Source organism: Hylaeus anthracinus, unplaced genomic scaffold (genome assembly GCF_026225885.1).
Source record: "Hylaeus anthracinus isolate JK02 unplaced genomic scaffold, UHH_iyHylAnth1.0_haploid 11989, whole genome shotgun sequence".
In the NCBI taxonomy this organism is placed as follows: Eukaryota; Metazoa; Arthropoda; class Insecta; order Hymenoptera; family Colletidae; genus Hylaeus; species Hylaeus anthracinus.
Genome location: NW_026534337.1, coordinates 15,051,633 through 15,072,208, shown reverse-complemented (window position 1 = coordinate 15,072,208; position 20,576 = coordinate 15,051,633). Strand labels below are relative to the sequence as shown.

At 40.2% G+C, this 20,576-nt stretch overlaps 3 protein-coding genes across 6 annotated transcripts; 1 reads left to right on the top strand and 2 right to left on the bottom strand.

The window, feature by feature from the left end:
• Nucleotides 1-2,228: 2,228 nt before the first annotated feature.
• LOC128887481 (uncharacterized) lies at nt 2,229-16,308 on the bottom strand. Of its 2 annotated transcripts, none has more exons than XM_054143437.1 (3): nt 13,954-16,308; nt 4,509-5,966; nt 2,229-2,509 (listed from the first exon to the last, which is right to left on the bottom strand). In XM_054143437.1, exons 1-3 carry the CDS (start codon nt 13,986-13,988, stop codon nt 2,251-2,253), a joined length of 1,752 nt encoding a protein of 583 aa, XP_053999412.1. In that variant the 5' UTR covers nt 13,989-16,308; the 3' UTR covers nt 2,229-2,250. The 2 variants fall into 2 exon arrangements, with proteins under 2 accessions (XP_053999412.1, XP_053999413.1); XM_054143438.1 differs by having other exon boundaries at nt 13,901-14,041.
• LOC128887475 (glutamic acid-rich protein-like) lies at nt 6,557-13,852 on the top strand. 3 transcript variants are annotated; one of them, XM_054143424.1, is made up of 8 exons: nt 6,557-7,132; nt 9,542-9,956; nt 10,409-10,696; nt 11,592-11,821; nt 11,995-12,238; nt 12,489-12,789; nt 12,862-13,156; nt 13,215-13,852. In XM_054143424.1, the coding sequence occupies exons 1-8, from the start codon at nt 6,962-6,964 to the stop codon at nt 13,374-13,376; spliced, it is 2,106 nt and encodes a 701-aa protein (XP_053999399.1). In that variant the 5' UTR covers nt 6,557-6,961; the 3' UTR covers nt 13,377-13,852. The 3 variants fall into 3 exon arrangements, with proteins under 3 accessions (XP_053999399.1, XP_053999396.1, XP_053999397.1); XM_054143421.1 differs by having other exon boundaries at nt 6,561-7,132; nt 11,592-11,911; XM_054143422.1 differs by having other exon boundaries at nt 6,566-7,132; nt 11,592-11,911; nt 12,564-12,789.
• LOC128887469 (jmjC domain-containing histone demethylation protein 1-like) lies at nt 14,814-20,107 on the bottom strand. Its single transcript, XM_054143406.1, has 7 exons — nt 19,728-20,107; nt 19,336-19,615; nt 18,570-19,257; nt 18,177-18,501; nt 17,799-18,096; nt 17,422-17,717; nt 14,814-17,348 (listed from the first exon to the last, which is right to left on the bottom strand). The coding sequence occupies exons 1-7, from the start codon at nt 19,767-19,769 to the stop codon at nt 16,335-16,337; spliced, it is 2,943 nt and encodes a 980-aa protein (XP_053999381.1). The 5' UTR covers nt 19,770-20,107; the 3' UTR covers nt 14,814-16,334.
• Nucleotides 20,108-20,576: the final 469 nt, after the last annotated feature.

Genomic DNA, 20,576 nt, shown 5'->3' with positions numbered 1-20,576 from the left:
AACGTCGTTGGGCCCACAGAGAGGTACGATCAAGTAGTTTGGCACGTTTCATATTTTTGCTAGCTCATCGTCGCGAACTATACCCCTCGTACAAATTCGCGAAGAATCGGATCATTTGTAAGACCAGGTTTTTTAAAAAGTAAATGTCTAACACGGTTGAAATATGTAATTCGCACTGTTTGGTCCGGATGACCAAGTTGAAGAGAAATATTTTTAATAAGGTCCTATTTTCTTGTTAACGTTTAAACCACACCGTGTATATGAGCACATTACTCGTCGCGTATCTCGAAGGTGCGCAAGCGCGCAGTGCTATGTGGCCTCCTATCCGCGGCGGATATAACGCACGCCTACCACGGAAATGCTCTTTTTGACAGATCGCCCGACTAATTTGGTCGTTGTCACCCGGTATGCCCGAGGATTGATGGCGACCACCTAGCCTACTCCACCGTGAATTCCGTGGAAATTCTTTCGCGAGTCGAGACGAACAAACGGAGAACCCTTAATTAAGAGTTCCAAATAGGAACAATAATAAAGTAGCAACGGTTGCCACCCTCGATTTCCTCGCCTCGACTCGTGACCACCAGAGCACGTGCTGGGCGAGGAACGTATCTATTTCAATCAACTTTGCAATAAATATCCACAGATATGCTTGCACGTGTACCAATCGAAGAATGGTAATTTTGTAGTCCCGAACAAGCTACCTATTCATGATCGTTCAACCTTTTGCTTTGGAGTCACCGTTGCGAACTTCAATTTTGGAACGAACTTTGATAATACGTGGGGTGGGGGATTAATTGAGTTTGAATAGCACGTATCTGTCCGTGAATTTCTATAGTATTTACGTACACGGTGCACGAAGTCAATACTTTTGGCCCTAAATTACTTATTCTCTTTGTACTGAAACTCGCGTAAATGAGTTTCAGTCAAGTACGAGAGTACCCCGTACATCTTTAAAACTTTAGTTATCTTGTGAACGAAGAGTAGATCGAAACATTCTACGGCATGTTTTCGATTTATTTTGCTCGCGAATGAACTACTTTGATACCCTATCCAGTTAAATGATAACGTTTACTTTGTATAGCCAGCATTAGAACTGATGTCGAAATATTAATCTGAAGTAGCTATGCATCATGTTTCGTCGATAAATAAAGTTGGAGGATTTTGTTCAAAAACTTTCCCTTTAGGAAGCTGCCACTCGACGAAGTTGTCCTAGAAGTCGTCGCCTTCTCCTAGCCCTCCTTTTCTACTGCATTCACGTTGAATCTGCCAAAAGTTATCGTTTTGTTACGTTTTAGAAGCACAATTAAACAAACGTGACGCCAACGCGAATGTGATGCCTTTCCCGCGCCGGTCTAGTGTCGCCATCTGGCGCTCTGCAGGCAAAACGACGTTGCGCTATGCTCGCCGTACCGATAACTATCGCGCGGGAAATTTGAACGAACATTTAAATATTCTAAGGGACGATTACGAACATCTTATACTACTTGCACCCCACGGTTTTACCCGTGGGGAATACTACTTATTTTATGTAAATCTAACTTTCGAATATTGAGATTTTCATCTAAAATTCTATTTTTATCAAAATGAATTATCAATTTATCTTCTTGCTAAATTTTATCGAAATCTGTTCAACGGAAAAGGTAACAAACAGACAGACAGAATTACTTTCGCACTTATAATATTAGTATGGATTACGTCGATAAGGCAAAATTGCATATGCAACGTGAACTTTATTTTCAGTTCAACAATACAACGTAGAGCAGTCTCATTAGTAAAATATCATTACAAAATATTTGTCGCGTATATAAAACGGACTCGTAAGCGTGAAAGTTAAATTGAAAGCTAATAATAAGCAACATTAATATCGAAATATTTCCAGTATAAAAACGACTAGAACGACGAAGTACGAATAAATTCCTGAGACAAATATCATTGGTACAGGCTCGAACTAGCATGGAACTCGAAAATTGCTTGAACATTCAGAACAGCGAATACAATACAATAATCGTTGTATGATTAATTTGGAACGGCTCCGTTATCACTTTGTGAACAATTCTGAATCTTGCGAATGACTTGTGAATCAGTCTTTAATAACAGTTTAAAGATAACTAGTCATTTAGATAAATAGATACTACTGTGTATGGTTACTGTTGGCCAAAAGGTGGTGAAGTACAAATGATGGATCACATAATGCTATTATACTTGCATGTGTGATCAAACTCTTGAAATTTATAATACTCGATGTATAATTTATTTGAAGGAATTTGAGTGGGAGGATTTCAATCCAGCCGCATGAATATTCGCGGACAATTTGTGCTCTTCTTGTACATCGGAATGCTGCAGCACGTTATGATACTCTCGAGTGATCTTCTCCTTCTCGCGAATTGCAAGATCTTGCCATTCTTTCTCTAAACTGTCCATCAACGTCTCTCTCAGTTGTTTAGCATCCTTGATCGCAGAGTTGTCGTCTTCATGCACCCACTTCTGCCACATGTCTTTTGCATCTTGACTGAAAACATTACAAACAATTGCAATGTTAGAAGTTACACCGATTCTTAGAAAAATGCACTTCTTTTTATTTCATTTCGTAGCGCCGAAACCAAATCGGTATAAGCGACAGTCAAGAACATTGCTCGTAGTGCCAAAGAAACTTGGACAAGTTGTCCACTTCCTGGTTACATTATTATTTTGAGCTACAAAAAGCCAAGCGCGATCCTGAGATTCGGTCATTTCAAATGTTACTCTTGAAAAAAACGTGTGTGCAGTTCAGGGGTGACATAATTAGCGTTCGCGAATCTCAAGAATGGTTTGCACAATTTATATCTGGCGTTTTTAACCTTGACGATCGTCCAAGAGCAGGTAGGCCATCTGAACTTGATAACGACCACACGAAGGGTGTAGTCGAAGTGGATCCGCGAGAATCGAGCAGAGTAATTGCAGGCAGACTACTAAACAGTCTATACTGTTATGTTAATTAATTTTCACTGTTTGGGGCAAGCTTCTAAGTACCGTGTCCATCTGCCTCGCAAATTGTCCGCGAAAAATCTTCTTTGTCGGACCAACGTCTGCAATTCATTGCTTACGCGACATCAGATCAAACCATTCCTTCATCGAATCGTTACGGGGGATGAAAAATGGGTTTTGTATGAAAACGTCGCAAAGAAAAGACAATGGCTCGGTTCGCATCAACCTCTGCTAACTACCCCCAAGAATGGTTTGGATCCCAAAAAAGTGTTATTGTGCGTTTGGTGGGATATGGTAGGAGTCATCCACTTCGAACTCTTAGACACGAATCAATCGATTACCGCTGATATTTACTGTCAGCAATTGCAACGTTTACGTGAAGCTCTAGTTACTAAGCGCTCTGGATTAGTAAACGGAAGAGGTGTTATCTTACAACAGGACAATGCTAGCTCGCATACTGCAAAAGTTACTAAAGAGACGCTGAAGGAATTTGCTTGGGAAATTCTTCCGCATCCCCCGTACAGTCCGGACTTGGCTCCTTCGGACTATCATCTATTTCAATCGCTTAAACCTTTTCTGCGAGGGAAAACATTCAATTCTAACGAAAGTATCAACGATGTACTGTCCAATTTCTTCGAATCCAAAAAGAAAAGGTTTTATCGGAAGGGCATCGAAACATTGCCAACTAGATGGGCAAAAGTTATCGACAACAATGGTGAATATATTATTGATTGAATCTGTACTTTTATAAAAATAGCAAATTTATATTTAAATTATACTTTCTTGGCAACCTAATATTAAGAACCTCCATTCTCTCCAATCCAACAATTAAAAAAAGACGTTCACCTTCGTATCTCCAATCAGAAATAAATCCGTTCATTAAACCCGGAGGCATCCATCGTCAAATATAAATTTGCACAAACACGTCGGGAGATCGAATTGCAGATTGCCATTCTATTCGCAATCTATCGAGGAACGAATGTAGAACGTATAGGATGACGAACGTGTTGGCACGCATTTGCGAAATGTACGATGCGTGTAGCGAGCAGCGTATACAATTGAGACGTGAATGACTCACGGTTTTAGGGTTGCGACATCGACGAAGTTTGACTAATTCGAGAAGCAGGAGGTGCCATTCGTCGTCCTAGACCCTTAACATCGCTCACGGTCACGTGTCGAGATTCCAACGAATGGGATCGTCGAACGAAGATTAAAACGAATCGTAGATCCGATCGATGATTGATATCTATGCGGCTCGATTAGGTCACGCGTAGCATTATTATATCCGGATTGAAAGTATTTTTGTATATCAGATCACGACGTCGAAACGATCGGACGTGACACGACGTGCCTTGGGAGAAAGAGTAAGTCTAACATCCGTTCATACCTTCTGTCATTGGTAGGCTATAATAAAGATTCTTCATTCTCGGGAAACGACCTGGAAGTTATACTGAACGAGACATTAGCGCCACCTTCGTAACGTCCATGTCTTTAGAGTTTGAGCCTCTCTTCTAAGGAAGAATGAAGTTAAATGCAAAACATACCTGTACAGGGTCGTGTCCGTGCAGACGTTCTCGCGTTGAGCGAGTTCCGCTTCCCTCTTCCCGATGTTGTACAGTCCCACCTTCTTCACGTCTTCGTCGAGCTCGAAGTCCTCGATATTGTAGAGCTGTTTCTCGCAGATCAGTTCCACTCTGTTTCTCATGTCCCTCAGTCTCAAAGCCTCGTCCCAACAGTGTTTATTGCACGCGTGCTGTTCCCTCTTCGCGAGGTCATCGATCTTGGTCTTCAGCTCGTTGTGGGTCAGGTACATAAACATTTGTTTCGAGAGGTTCTTGATGCCAGGGTCCATGCGTAGCCACGGCATGGTTTTCTCCACTTCAAACTGCCGCTGGTCCTTCTTCTTCGTATCTTTCGCGTTCTTAGTCTCCGTGGCGTTATATCTGTCCAACTTCTGTTGTTCCTGACGAGCCGAAATCTTCTCTTCCTCCTCGGCTTTACGAGCTTCGGAATTCTCGCGCGACCAAGCCACAGACGAATTCTCTAAGTGCTCGTCTCTTTCGTTTCTTTGGCCAACATTTTCTCTCCAAGGGATAACGATGTGACCTCCGGCTGTACCCTCGGATGGCATTCCGGCTGCTCTAACCTCTTGGTAGCTGTTGACCTGCTGAGCCCTCTTTTCGTTCTTATTGTCTCCATAAACAGGAGGATCCTCTGTTGGCGAAGGGTACCTACCCATCCCGGAATCTGGAGAAACAGAAGCTCTACTCGGTGGTCTGTCTACCTCGTGGTCAACGACATCCTCGGTTCTCACGTTTGTGTGCTCCAAACTCTGGCGAGCGTATCGAGCCGAGTACTTGGAGTTAGGCGTTACATGTTCGTCCATGTATTGGGACAATGGCGATCCCGACATTTCCAGTCGCGCATCTCGATCGTTTTGCTCCTTGGAGCTGTTGTCGTACACGCTCATTTTGTAGTTTCTACGATAAGAACTCTGCCCGGATCGATTGAATGTGTTCGGCGAGTCTCTACAGACGCGAGTGTATTGAAGATTGGTGTTTCTCAATGTGTTCCAACGGGGACTGTTAGAGTCCTTAGGGCTGGCGAAGTACGACTGGTATCTTCGACAGGTTTGAGGATAATAGAGACTCTGTTCGGCTTTTTTCTCTTTCAATTTCTGCCTGAGCTTTTCCAACGACGATTCTTCCGGCTTAGGTGTCAATCTCTTTCGTTCGTCTATCTCCCTTCTATACGACTCCTCTTCTTCCCTCAACAGGTTTCGCAATTTGTTTCTTCTCGTTAGAAGCCTTTCCGCTTTCTTAGCCTTTTCGAGTTCACCTTTCGGATCTAGGCTCTTGTAATTCCACGAATCGTAGTGTTTGGCGATCCTACAAGTTCGTTCGAAGTAGTCCGCGGTTTGCTGATAATAGTTGTGCTTCAGGAACGCCTCGTTGTGTTTCTGTGCAGCTAGCTGGTATTGCCTCTCTCGAAATCTGCTTACCCTTTAACAGCACAAGCCTCGCTGATGATCTCTAGGAAACATTTAGGGATCTAATAGAGCGAACATGATCAACAAAATTAGATAGATACCAAAAAGATACGCTATAGTTTATTTACTCTGCAAACGAACAATAGCGACGGCTTTTTATCCACGAAAATGGCGAAAGGCCTTTTACATGTAGTTTGGTTAGTCGGTGTTGTTATATCGAGGGATTACTGTGCTTTCATAAATTGCAACGCTTTCGAAAAGTACTCCGCACTCGTGTTCGATTGCCAGTTGAAATGGTCAAGTGCCAATAGGCAGCGAGAGATTTGGAGAATCGATCCGTTAGAACGACCCTGAAGATCTATCGACCTTCGCGTCGATCGACACTTGGTGCATCGTAAACAGAGACGTGGGATACGTCGTAGGATCAAGGGAAGAGGCGTTTCAACCGAGAGAGTCGCCGAGAGCATCCTAGAAGAAGAGGACCGTCTTCTATTTCGAGCTTGCGTCTCTCCGTGACGTCACGTCGACCGAAATATCGCGCGGTTAGGGAGGTGCAGTCGTGGCCCTGATGTGTGGTCCAGGTCTCAATCTTTCCCAGACTCTCAAAAATTCTCAACCACTACGCTCTTCGACATTTCCCGCAGATCCGTGGAAACCTTTCTCGCGGACCAGCCAAAGGTCTCAGCCCGATAGCTGGCGACTATTCCTCGAGTCCAACGGGATCAGTGAACCTCGAGAAGAAGGAGGATCCGGAAGATTTCCCCGAGTGCGAAACGTCTCGAGAAAAGTGGGTTGCGGTTCTCCCACGTAAAATCGATCCCCCACCTTTTGCGTCCCGTCATCCAGGAGTCCGTCAGTGGCGCATCGTGCACGTCTTACAGAGGGTCCTCGTAGTCTGGCACGGATCTCGTGATCCTCGAAACACAGTATTCCAAAGTGTCGGCCTGGGTGGATCGAAATCGAAAGTCGAACGCGAAAGGAGGAACCCTGTGACAAGAGTAAGGAAGAATGCCCGGTGCCGGTGGCCAACCACCGCAGAGGACCACCTTCAGGCCGCCATGGGTCAAGGATGGTCCCAACCCTCTGCCTATGCCTACCGCGCCATGGACCCTCAATTCCAGGAGAGACTCCAAATCCAAGTCTGACGAACCACCGGCCTTCACACAAGTCACCCTTAAAGTGAGTTCCTATATATTTTGACTACATTCTCTGCAATTAAACGAATCGAGAATACTTCTTAGCAATCGAGTGTAAATTCAGTCGAAAACCTGATCTATGTCGAATTGTCGGCCAAAGGTTGCTGGCCTTCTTCGAGAATAACAAGTATTTTCATCTTAGTTTATTTCCGTAGCTCCAAGTACGACAGTAATTATATTATACAAACTATCGTATTTCTAATTGCGAAGCTAAATGAAGATCGATCCAGAGAGAAATAATTTTCAATCCGCATAACACAATTATTATTTTATTTGTAGTTAGGTCAGAAACCTTGCTTACTACAGAATACATCTGTTTAATTGCAAGCCAATATGGTATGGTATTCTTTGTACGCAACGACAAAGCTTGTCTGATTCCACACACGCTCATACTACTAGAAACACGACCAACCGAAGAATGATCGCCGTCTTCTGCAGCCTTTTTCCATTCAGATATTAGGTTTCAAAGTCACCGGACTTGGCTATTATTAGCGCCGGGTGGGTGTCAAGTAGCAAGTTTGCGTTACAAACATTTCGACGATTTACAAGGGCGTTGCATCCGAAACGTTTATATCATCTCGCGGTTTCTCGAAAAACTGAAAAACACGGCAAGTCCTCGAGTTACGCGATAACGCGTCAGAGATGAACGAAAGTTTTATTCGAATGACAAAGGTCGAAAACGTTTCGGCAAACGTTCTGCTCGGAGAACCACGAATGACCTGGGTCTTCAATTTCTTTTTTCAATTTTTATTTCTTTAGAATTACTTTGACTGTTTATCCGATTCGTCGGGGTTCTGGTACTTTTGTTTATTTGTATACTTCGCCGCCCGCATACCGATCTCGAAACGCATACTTCCGATATTCTGGCGCCGAGCCAAGCATAATTAACAAAGGCGAACGGATCTATGTTACGAGGGAAAACACGAAAAACGTGATGCACGATATTTTGAAGACACGTGGCCACGCCGTGGACGTTAACGTCACAATATTGTTTACAACTGTCGCGTACAGTTAGATCATCGACGAGACCGATCGAGTTATACGTGATCAACAATCACCTCGGAATCAACGTATCGTGATACACGCGACAAATTCATGGTTGAAAGTTTTCCAACAAGCGCGAGATTCGGGAAAGCTCCAAAAATATCGATTTATTCATTTCCTTTGAAACGTCTGCTAATATATTGCGATGAAACTTCGTCGATCGCGAGAATACACATAAAAGGTTATACATTAAAATGATATAAAAGAAATATAGCCCCTACGGTTGTTAAAGTTCGGTGTGCAATGCACCGAAGAAGTTAAATCAATTTCCCTTTCTCGATATGAGAGATCAGCGAGAAGGCTAGCATCGCGGGTCCTCGCATATAAGCCTCTGGGTCACGATTATTTAAAGAACACGCGTTTCTATTTCAAATGTCTTGCCAGCTACGTCTTCCGCCAGTTTCTTAACGAGTTTATATCACGCTTTCGCGCGAACGTACCGGTAAGTTGAGTAGATTTTACAAATTTTACGCGTGAAATCCTTCTATTTTAACGTTCCATTGATCATCAGTCACTCGTGCAACGGTATCGCGATTTCGTTCGCACGATCTCTTAGCGATAGATTCAACGAATGAATGTTGTTACACGATTGAAAAAAATTCATGCAACCGGAATGGCGATCGAAGCTTGCAGCGTGGAAACGATCGAGAAGGAAGTGCAATTCGGATTATTTAAAGACGACCAAACGAACTTCGATACTTGCCAAGAGAATTCTCGAGACTTTCTTTCTTTAGGATAGAAGAAGAGCGGGTGGGGATGTACGCTCGTTTTTCTTTTCTATTTTTTAACGCAACTGCCTTTGACGATACACCAACTGGGTTCCATTCTTTTGTTGCAAATCAACGGGTCTTCCAAGCAGTCGTAACGAGCAGATCAGAGACACAACCTTTCAAAAGTAAATTTTCAATCGCGAACGATGAGGTGGTCGTGCTCGAAGAATTAAGTACGCTAACGACTAACAATTGACGTGCAAATGTTGCTGGTACAATGAACAGAATCTTTAAATTCTTCGACATTAACGGTTCGAGTAAGGGGATAAAATAGAACGTAGCTTCGTAAACTAACTTTTTTTTTAAAGAAATAAACAAATTATCGTCCGCTCCGTCGTGTATTCGATAGCAGTGTTTTGGGAAAATATAGTTGCTAGACTGTTCAGAGCAGTATCTTCTTTTAATTCATGATTATTATATAACAAACAAGATACAACTCTGAAAAATTCTGGAAACAACGATAAATGATACCGGAAAGAGTGACGTAAAGATTGTGTTAAAATAACAGCATGTGGAAGAGCGTAACAAAATAAAATAATCGGTGTACTTCCCTAATCGAAGGAATTCTCAATTTATAGAGCGTAGCGAAACCGGAAGTGAAGCAACCCCCGGCGGAAGTGCAGCCGCGGAAACAGAGTAAAATCACAATAATCCCGTCGCAGCCGAAAATTGAAAAGAATACAAGCAGTCAACCAACGAAAATTGAAAAGACTACAAGCAGCCAACCGGCGAAAATTGAAAAGAATACAAGCAGTCAACCAGCGAAAAGTGAGAAAAATACGAGTAGTCAACCAGCGAAAAGTGAGAAAAATACGAGCAGTCAGCTGACGAAAAGCGGGAAAAATACGAGTAGTCAACCGGTGCCGACGAAGATCCGCGAGAATGGACGACAAGAGCCAAATTCGAGGCCACAGCTCGAACGACAGGTTCGAATCGAGAGGTCTCGATCTCGAGGTGACACTATACCTCTCTCCAAGAGTGAGAGCACCACAGGTAACAGCATGAACCGCTCCGCTAGACCAGATCCACTCCTTTTATTTTGTTTCACACTTCCTCGCGTACTCAGGGATTATCCTGAAACGCAGAAATCAGTTGCAATAATACCATGTACGAAAAAATTAACGAATCCAAGGTATATTATTACACCTAAGGGAGCAGTCTGGTAGTTTGAGTCAAAACCTGCAGGTTCTCCATTATTTTTTCGGTCAATTGTAGTCCCAAGAACAGGTATTAATTTATTTAAAAATTATTTGACCCGTTAAGCGAGACTGCTCCCTTGATCCCCTCGTTAGAACGATCGTCGCTCGAACCCACCTATAGTGAACGCGTTCGTGACAACATACTTACCCCTACGATAGGGAATGCTTTTCTACCAAACACGCGACACAAAACAAAATCCCGGTACACTTTACCCACGTTAAAAATAAAATTCCTTTTATAAATAGGCGCACCGACGCTATCGAAAAGCTCTTCGAGGGCAGCGATCCCGCCACCGCCGCCTCCGAGACCACCTCCACCGCCTCCAGCCAGGACGATCCTGAAGGATCTTCCTCCTCTCAGCGAATCGCAACACGAGAAACTGGAGATGTTGAAGTCAAGGCCACGGAAACGTCCCGACTGGGCGAGCATGATGAAGGAGGTCGAGAGCGGAAGGACCTTAAGGCACGTTCAATGCAACGACAGGAGCGCACCTCTGATCGAGAGGGTGAACAAGGTCACAGCTGATCCAGCAGGTGATCGTCGATCAAACTTCGATCCTACCCAGATCCCCCTTGGACGATTCTCTTAGGAGGAACCGGTTTCACCGTTTTGGTCGATTAGTCGCTACCTAGACCCTTTGTGCTATTGCTCTCCCTTCAACCCTTGTGTGCAACCCCCCTTATCACCTGTGAATGTCGATCCAAAGAGCCGCGTATATCGACAAGTGTAATCAATTAAATTGTTAACGAACCTCGGTTCGATCAGCTTTTGTTCCCGGACTGTGATATGACTTGTTTGTAGTACATGTACTCTTTGTTATTGTTCTGACCCCATTCTCCTGCAAGCGAATTCCACTCCCTGTTTGTTGTATTACTGAATAATGTTATGTAATCACAAACAAGCCATTATTTATATCATGCGTCGACTCTTTTTTTTTTTTTTTTTAATCAACTTCAGAATCCGCAAACGCTACAAATGAATCTACACAAAATTCGTGTACATTTTTGTTGTGTGTTAATTTAGTAAATTCAATCGTAACATTTGCCGACTCTGAAGATGAGCTCTAAACCATAGAATCGAAACGTGAAGTTTTTAATAGCTTGCTCGAGACTTCATAATTACTATCCTTTAAACTGTACACATACAAGCTTGTCTATGAATAATATTATTGTCGTTGAATTAATTACTGTCTTCGTGTTCAGTGGGTTTTATCGACAACCCCCCCCCCCCCCATTTTCTCCATTCCAATCATCATAGAGGTGTAAATAAAATTGCACAAAGCGATTTAGGGTGAACGTGAAAGCTTACGTGAGATCAAGGATGATCCACTAAGGAGAATCTGATCTTCAATCGAGGAGATTCGTTCAAAAGTTGCCTTTCCGTATCGAGGTACCATACGTGTATCACTGATTGGGTCTTTTTGATTAGGGAAGGCACAGTTTGTGTTCGAATCCGAAAAGTCGAACATGCATAACCAATTGCTGAAGCAGATACAACAGGGTGTACCGCTGAAGAGGGTGCAGACCAACGATCGATCGAGACCGATGTTGGAGGGTCTGAGGAAGTTCCGGAGGCAAATGACGATAGAGGAGCAAATGCAGAAGGCTGATGAACCCACCGATGATTCCGTTTCGGACGACATGGACGACATTGATGCAGTAAGGGACGACTTGCAAAGCACCAAACAAATGCTTGCTCTGGAACTTAGAAATAAGGAAGCTTTGGAAAGGGAAAACAAGAGATTACAAGTAAAATATTCTTTTCGATCATTTCTAAGTTCGATGGAAGAAGATCCGATCTGTGTAATAATTTGTTGAAATGTCTTTTGCAGCAAAGGATCTTGAATCTAGAGGCCGAAGTCGACCGGGAGAAATCGAAAAAGAATTTGGAAGATCACGGTAAACACGACGAGAAACTCACGGAATCTTTGAAACAGACGGCTCTGCAAGCTCGAAAAGATGCAGAGAGGCTTGAAAAAGAATATATCACCGTGGCGGAGGAAAGGGACAAAATGAAGAATGAATTAGAAGAAATGAGAAGAATGTATGCCACTTTAGAAAGGCGTATGAAAGCTGGTACGAACAATTTGAATTTGTCACTAACGAATAATAGTAATTTTAACGTTTACTTGCTTACGGCGCAAGTGGTAACGTTTAAGTTTAAGCTAGCGATTATTATTTGCATTGCAGCTACTAATCTTTTAACATTGCGTTGAATGAATACATAAACAAATCTCTACTTCCATATATGTTCAATTATTCGTCAATAATGTTAAGTTGCTTACGCTTACGCTAATGTCGCTTTATTCTCCGCTTTTGGGATCAGAGCAAGAGCTTGAGGCTGAACCGGTAATAGAGCTAGCAGACGATAGCGACGAGGCGACTTGGTACTTGATTTCAGGAATGGCATTAGCCGGTTGTCCAAGCGCGAAAGATGTCGCGAAAATTGCTTCTCAAAAAAGCATAGATAAGAAAGAGCCGAGCGAAAGTGAGGAAGAAGAAGAAGAAGAAGAAGAAGATGAAACTACGGAAGATGAAGAAGAAGAAGAGAAAGATCCGAAGGCTGCAACAGAAAAACGATTACAGAGAGAGATTAAACTTTTGACCTCTAAAATTAGAAATTGCAGGTGAGTACTAACGCGAAGAGATTTGCAATGTAACATGTAAATATAATGCAACATAATATTTTGATTAAACAGCGATAAGGCAGCAAATGCTAAGAAAGAGCGACACGCATTGAAAGATCAAATTAAACAGCAACAAAAATTACTGAAAGAGGAGAAAAAGAAATTTAAACGTCTTCAAAAAGAAGTTGACAAAATGGCAAAACTAATGTCAGAAAATGATGATGAAGATGAAGAAGACGAGGAGGAAGAAGAAGATGAAGAAGAAACAGAATCCGAAGAGTCTGAATCAGAGGAATCAGAGGAGGACGAAGAATCAGAGACAGAAGACGAAGATAACTCGTTGGAAGGCCAAAGAGATGCATTACAGGTAAATGTTTAACATGGAATATAAAGATTTTATGTTTTAAACTGTTATGTTTTTGCAGAAAAAAGCTAAAAAGCACGAAGGACGTTTAGCTGCATTGAAGAAGGGTAACTACTTATTAAAAGCACAAGTCGATAGACTGAAAGATGATTTAGGAAAGCAACGAGAAGAAAGTCTCTCTCTACAAGAGGATCTTGACTCTGTCTTAGCAGAATTAGGTTAAGTTAATGTTAGGTTCGGTGAAATATTACTATGGACAATTGTATACATATACATATAAGTATTACATATAAAAATATAGAAAACTTTGTCTGGGAAAGCAGACGCACAGACTACTACACGCACACTCACCTAAATGCTTTTTGTAGAAAATCTTACACTCTGACAGAATTTTTTGTTCATTCGTCTGCAGCGTATAAATCTACAATTTTTTTAAATATCAATTGGTAAACGCGATAGTTTGTTTTTCTCTAGTAACTATGGTAAATATTGCGTAACGAACGCAAAGAGAAAACATTAAAACATGTGTATCGATCAAAACAAAAGACAATCGCCGACGTGCAAATTTTATATATTAGCTAACGTATCGGGCGTACTTTTGCAGATGTAACGAGTATATGAAACTATTGATATATCGCTTTTTTTGCTATCACGTTGTAAAATATTTTTTAATAAAGACGATCATTAGTTGACGACAAAGTTTTCTGATAGGTTACCACAAACACAAAAATTCGGCATAACACTCACATGCTTGTAACAGAAATACAATGGACGAGCAGGTTTTTCCAGAATTTACAAACTTTCTCAATTTCTCAACGATGATTCTTTTTTCCATTCGTAATACGCAGTACTATAAATACTTATTACGATTTTCGCCGGTACCCACCGTTAGCGTTGGTTGGCGTTGACCAAAAAAGGACATAGCGTCGGCACGCAACAAACTCCCTAGTTTTGTTTTCAATGCATTGGCGTCGCAAAGTAAATATTTCGTATAGTTGGCGAACGTGGATTTGTGCCCGTTGAGGAATTTACTTGCCTCCTTTTATAATTTATATCATTTCATTTTAATACACTTACGTATATATGCTGTTTCAGTATGCATAAAATATTGATTACGTGTATAGAAGTTACAAAACATCTTCATCCCTGGATCGATAATCTGTTTATATAATAAACAGCAAATTCTAATTTTATAATAGGTCATTAATTTAATAAAGATATTTTCATATAATACCTATAATAATATTATGGGAATTAATTTTGATATATGCAAGTAACTAATTATTTGCATATTTTATTTAAACGATATACATATATACACGTATTAAAATGAAGCAATACGTACTTAATAAATAATAGTTTGTTCATTGCATTGTTGGTTTATTATAAAGTTTAAATAATACTATTTAGTATTTCAACAACGTGATAATTAGAAGCAATTTGCGATGATGAAGGGGAAATTATTTAGAGACTTACTCCTCACTCGGCAGAAATCCGTATCGCTAGATGTACAAATTTCCTTTTTATAATTACATGATTATTAAACAACTCTTTTTACTATTATACAATTGTATACTAATTAATTATTATACAGTAGTACAATGACAAAAGAAAAACACCGAATCACAGACTAGTTTAAACGAACGGGTAGAGATGATGGTATTTTAAAAATTTTAAATTATATTTGAAAGTCAGAATATCACTATTGTTCTCTGTGGGTTACATATTCTATACAATGATGTCACAGTTTAGAACATTATTTGTATCTTACGTGATTCTAAAACATGCTTGAATTATAAAAAAAATGTTCTCGCGGTAAACAGTTCGTCGTCAATAAGTATAATGAAATCATTGCACTGCGAGCTAAGTTGAAAAAATATGCTTAGTTTTAGTGCGAATACTTCGTGTGCCTTTTAGGTGACACGTTTTTCAGAGAGGAGATTCGATAATCGACGCATGACACTTTGAATACTCAACGAATTTGTGAGACAACAGCTGCTTCAAAGTGCAGGTAATTAAACTTTTATTGCTCTCTATTATTATTATCACTCTCAATTTACGCACATAATATGCACATCAACAAACTAAAACTAAAAGGTAGATTTATAAAAAAAAAGAACCGTATATACATTTGTTTACATAATAACATGTGGCTTTAAGTTTAACGTAGTTTCTAGGTCAAAAATTAAAACATTCATGTAATGTACATGTTTTTTTTTAAACATAGTATTATTTACCTATCTAATCTTATGAAATGGTATAGTTGAATATACTTCATTGCGCGCTTTCGTTTCTATAATTAGAGTATGAGTTCAGATGTCAACAGGCTGCTTCAGTTTTGCGACTTTCGAGTCAGTGACCGCGTTTGAAATTTATTCAAACACACATACAAATAAATATACCTTTTTTCTTTTGTTTTCTATTAATATATCGGCGATTAATAACGTCGATATGCTAATCCGCCGAGTCCTCTTCTCAACACTACGGACTTCAACATTTATTCTTTTTACCCGCATTCGTGTTTCTGCACCCGTATAGAATTATAAAAAAAATACTGCACGTTCGGTTTCTTAGCAACCCGACAGTAAAAACTCTATACCGATGCACGTAACTCATTTCGATCTAGTAGAATACCGAATATTAAGCGAGTAATGAATTTGGTTACATGGTTACTATAACCCCACGTTTCTTTCTGCAACTCTGTTCATAACCTTAGCGTGTCGTAGAAAGGTTAAAAATTGCTATATTATGATGAATGAACCACGCGTACAAGTATCGTTTAGAATCTGCATTACTTATTTAATATCCTGTATTCATCAAAATATTTCAAGAATATGCACATAACTATCCAGGCACAAAGGAAAACAGCATAATAAAAGCAAAGAAAATTAAACATTCCTTGGTCATTTCAAATAATTTTACATGTACATTAACATGTAGTTACTGCCCAGATTGCACAGTGATATTGGTAAAACTGAACATTATGAAATAGAGATACTATACTAGTCAGGTCCATTTCCTTAGATTATGAAGATGCAATAGGGTGCTGATGCACTATTATGATAATAAATAATTGCTAGTCGATATTCGGCGTTGTCTAATCGTTCATCATTCGTCATGTTTCTGTAACGTGTCCGAATTATACTTGCCGAAAATCTTCGTAACAATCGGATGCATTGTTTCATGTAACCTTAACCTCTGTCTTAAACTTTTTTTCTTCCACCAACTTAACATCCGTTACATGTAAATTATGAATACTTTTCGCAGCAAACTTAATTACAGACTGTGTTGAAACTTGAGTCGTATGTCTGAGGTCCAAACGTTTAAGCACTTTACATCTCACCAAATGATCTAACGTTGTCTCTGTGAGTAGTCTACAATTCGCCAAATTCAGTGATGCTAGGTTTGTTACCGCCTGCGCTGATGGAGTTGCTAATTGAGCTACACCAGCGTCGGTAACCCTGCCGCAAGAAGAGAGATCTAATGTTTCAAGATAGGGTAAGTGTTGAACTATATATCTCAAAGCTATATCAGTGATATCACATCCAGCTAAAGACAAGTTCTTAAGATGTTTCAACCTTGAAGTCTTGTCGATTAAACCAGGTCTCGAATCTGTAGGTGGACTGAGGACTTCCCTTAAGCTTGAATCGTTCAATCCAGATACATGACTAAGATCTAAGGTAACTAGTGGTGGACAAGTGCAAGTTCTCAAAGCACAGACTCCAGCCCACGTACAACCTTGTACAGATAACGTTCTCAACTGCGGTAATCTACATAGTAGCCAGGCTAATTGTCTTTTAGTAACATTTGTCCAGTCAAGAGACAGATGCTCCGGTTGGCGGCGTATAATACCAGTTAAATGTAAAGCTGTCAGATGAGAATGAGACATATTCAATTTTCTCCACAAACTAGGATCTATGCTATATCTGGCCCATGTACGGCAAACCAAGGCACAATTCGCCAGGTCCTTTGCATTTAAAAATCTAAAAATAGCAAGTAATGCTGTTTTGTCGTACGCTAAAGATTGTCCATTAAAATCGGGCCCTGGTCTTTGAACAGGCGGAAGTGGAACAGGCCTGACCACCACATGGGGCCTCTTCAATGATTTACTACTTGAACCAGTTAATTGTACAGCTAATTGTGTACGTAAAGCTGTTCGCTGTTCACCCTCAGCCGGTTCTCTGTCATTCCATGCCTGGAATTTTTTGTATAGAAACCATGAATATTTCATATTCTTAGACCGTTTCAGATTCCATTTGGGGACTTACATCGCTGGGATCGGGTCTTGAACGTTTACTTGGTGTAGTAGCTCGTTCGGAATCTGTTGTTGGTGCCGACGAGGCTGCACTAGATACAGAAAGTTTTCGAGTACGAGCCTTAGGTTGACGTGGTCTGCAATCTAGATTTCGACCGCTTTCACAACATTGAGGACATTCCCAACTGTTCGGTAAATCGTCGCTAATGGTTATATTTTGGTGATCCAATCCTATACACTCGGGATGAACAATGTCAAAGCATATCGAACATTCTACTAAACTTGACGTAGCTGTCGGCGTTGGTTTGCCTGTGTCAAACATAAAGAATCGAAGTGCTTTTATTTATTACTTTTAATAACAAATTAATGATACGCTGATAGTGTAAATACCCATTAAAGGTGCAGGTGGTTGTCCCCAGCCGTCTAGTCGACAGACTTTACAAGCTGCCGTAACTGGGAGCATAGGCCTCAGACACTGTCTCATTAAGCACGTTTGTTTGGCACGACCACTTCCACCAAATTTCACCATATCTTGACAATACATACATTCCCCGCAATCAGTCCTTGTACATGCTTCACACTTTTTACATCTAGTACGCCGTCGCCGCGGGAATGCTCTTTCGGACTTTTCCTGCGAGTGATGCCTCTGTATCTTTGCAAAACTTTTCTTAGTTACTCTCAAGCGCTCCTGTTACGTAATGCAACAAGATACATGTGAAAATTGAAGAAGCAATCGACTTTTTCAATAAACATGTAAGCATTGCTTACCCTTTCTGCGATTGTCAACGGAGGTGGAGGTGGTAAAACAGGATTTCCTGTCACCGCGGCATCTGGATTATCGTGTCTATGTTGCTCTACTAGACATCGGACATCGTGAATTAAGGCAACAGGATCGCGGATCAGCTCAGGCACATTCTTCTTCGTAGAAGGCAGCAAATGTAAATACATAACTATTGCTTTTAAGCCATGTAATTCAAATGGTGTTAAATGCACGTGTTGGTGTTGCTGTGGAACTAAATGTTGACGCTGTGATTCAGTTATGTCCAAATGACTTCTGTCTAGGAGAACATGTACGTACCTCTCCAAGACATACCTATGGCAAACAAAAATCATGTATGATTTAAAGACTTTACAAATTTTTAAGTAGTTTTACAATCGTACCATAGCATTTCAGTAAAAAATGGGTATCTGAATTTTTGTGGAACTTTTGTATGTTCTTCTACTTGCGCAACTTTCAATTGTTTTTCAATACCAAAACTGTGTAAAAAATTTCCACCAAAAACTAACGAATCTTGAGGTGTATAAACAGCATGAATCCAACCAGTTGGGATAAACAATGTCATGCCAGCTGTTAAACTTATCCTGCCGCATCTGTCCACCATGTCTCCAAAGAATACATCTGACTGTTTGCCACTCAATACCCATTCTTGGTAAAGAGCTAAGTTTTTCTCTGTAGGAGGAATGAGCCAGAATATTTTTCCACCTCTTAAGATATGATACCACACACTGGTTCCTCCAAAGTCAACATGAAAGTCTGTGTAACAACCTTTCACAGACATCAAGCAGTACTTTTGTACTTTTGGATACATCATATCTTCCAAAAGATTCGTAGATTCCACTTGTGCTTCTTTTAGATGTCTTGGCCACACAACATCTACCCAATCAACTTGTCGTACTAACGAAGGTGATTGTACATAATTTTCTAATTTGGTATGACTGAATTCTAAAGAAATCACATTTAATAACCTTTCCTTATTAGGATCTTCATAATACTTTTGCCACTCTTTCATTGTCATATCTTCATTTTTTTGCGTGTTCACATCCATTACATCTAATACTCTTTTGGAACCTAATAGATATATACAATACATTAAATTGAATATATGAATTCACAATAATATTATTGTAAATTATTCTCAAAACGTACCGACACATGTCCTCACATCATTGACAGTAAAATTAGAACTAGGAACCCGTAATCCTAGTCCAGATTTATCCTTGAATAGTAATGGTATACTAAGACCGTGTTTCTGCAGGTACGCTAGATTTAATTCAGAACCAATCATTTCACGGAATAGTCCAGTGAAATTGCTCAAGTTGTATCTTTCACATTCGATCTTTTCATCGAGTTGAAAAGTCCTGCGACCCTCGATTTCCTCGTCGCCTATGGCCCAATCATCTGTATATAACTTTCTTGTTCTTTCCCGCTATAATGAAATTTCAGATAAATATAATATATTTCTTACAATTTCTCAAAAACATCATGTAAAACGATCAAGGGTTATGTTAAATTGCAAAAGTTATGTTTGGTTTGTTTACCAATTGACGCCTTTTAGGCAGAGAGGTAGAGTCATCGGCCATTGCGGACACGCTGTCAGAAACGTATCACCGAAAACTCATCGAATATTCAAAGTATGTTATTTTACGCAGATCAGAATAGTTCCTTTAATATTATACTAACGAAATCTCGTTTATTATTTACATGTCACACGCGGTAGCCTAATGTTAACATCAAACTTTTCTTTGATTTTACTTTCCCAGCAAAACGACATCGCCATTTTGCTGCCGGCCAATGCTACCAATAAGTACCGTAAAAACTTGAACCTACTTGATCCATCTTGAATGGTATCGCATTGCACACATGCATGTTCATTTAATTTTCAATTTTGATTTTGTGCATCATCGTAATGTAAAATTGTCTATATTCTGAAGTTGCTATAAATATACTATTTTTCATGACATTATCGAAAATTAATAGTAATAACCTAGAGAATTTGTGTCATTTCAAATGACTATTGATGGATGCATCCAGAAACGTCACCGCTCACTGAGCTGGTCAGTGAGCGGGTTTTAGTATCTGTGGCGCCATTGGTGGGAAAACGTCCAAGTTTGTAGTTAAAAAAATAGTTCCCACCATTGTTGTTAGATGGCGCCACTAACTAAAGAGTCAATAATTATTGCTGCATTAAATAACCATTCATAAAAATGATAAATTTGACATATTAAGTGATACATTATAATGTTATAAACAAAGAATCACATTTAGTAATAAATTTATGAAAAATAAAGAATAATTGACTAAAGATATCGGTGACGCCATCTTACAGAAACGATGGGAACTATTTTCACTACAAACTTGGGCGTTTTCCCACCGATGGCGCCACTACG

What these genes read in the sequence shown, in the direction of transcription:
- LOC128887475 (XM_054143421.1), top strand. Translation starts at nt 6,962, where the DNA reads ATGCCCGGTGCCGGTGGCCAACCACCGCAGAGGACCACCTTCAGGCCG. An exon ending in CAAGAGTGAGAGCACCACAG is followed by an intron (nt 9,957 to 10,408) that starts GTAACAGCATGA and finishes TTTTATAAATAG; the next exon opens with GCGCACCGACGCTATCGAAA. An exon ending in GCCAAAGAGATGCATTACAG is followed by an intron (nt 13,157 to 13,214) that starts GTAAATGTTTAA and finishes ATGTTTTTGCAG; the next exon opens with AAAAAAGCTAAAAAGCACGA.
- LOC128887481 (XM_054143437.1), bottom strand. Translation starts at nt 13,988, where the DNA reads ATGGAAAAAAGAATCATCGTTGAGAAATTGAGAAA. An exon ending in ATCGTTGAGAAATTGAGAAA is followed by an intron (nt 5,967 to 13,953) that starts GTTTGTAAATTC and finishes GTGCTGTTAAAG; the next exon opens with GGTAAGCAGATTTCGAGAGA. An exon ending in ACGGACACGACCCTGTACAG is followed by an intron (nt 2,510 to 4,508) that starts GTATGTTTTGCA and finishes TAATGTTTTCAG; the next exon opens with TCAAGATGCAAAAGACATGT.
- LOC128887469 (XM_054143406.1), bottom strand. Translation starts at nt 19,769, where the DNA reads ATGGCCGATGACTCTACCTCTCTGCCTAAAAGGCGTCAATTG. An exon ending in TGATGTGAGGACATGTGTCG is followed by an intron (nt 19,258 to 19,335) that starts GTACGTTTTGAG and finishes TATATCTATTAG; the next exon opens with GTTCCAAAAGAGTATTAGAT. An exon ending in ACCACCTGCACCTTTAATGG is followed by an intron (nt 17,718 to 17,798) that starts GTATTTACACTA and finishes TGTTTGACACAG; the next exon opens with GCAAACCAACGCCGACAGCT.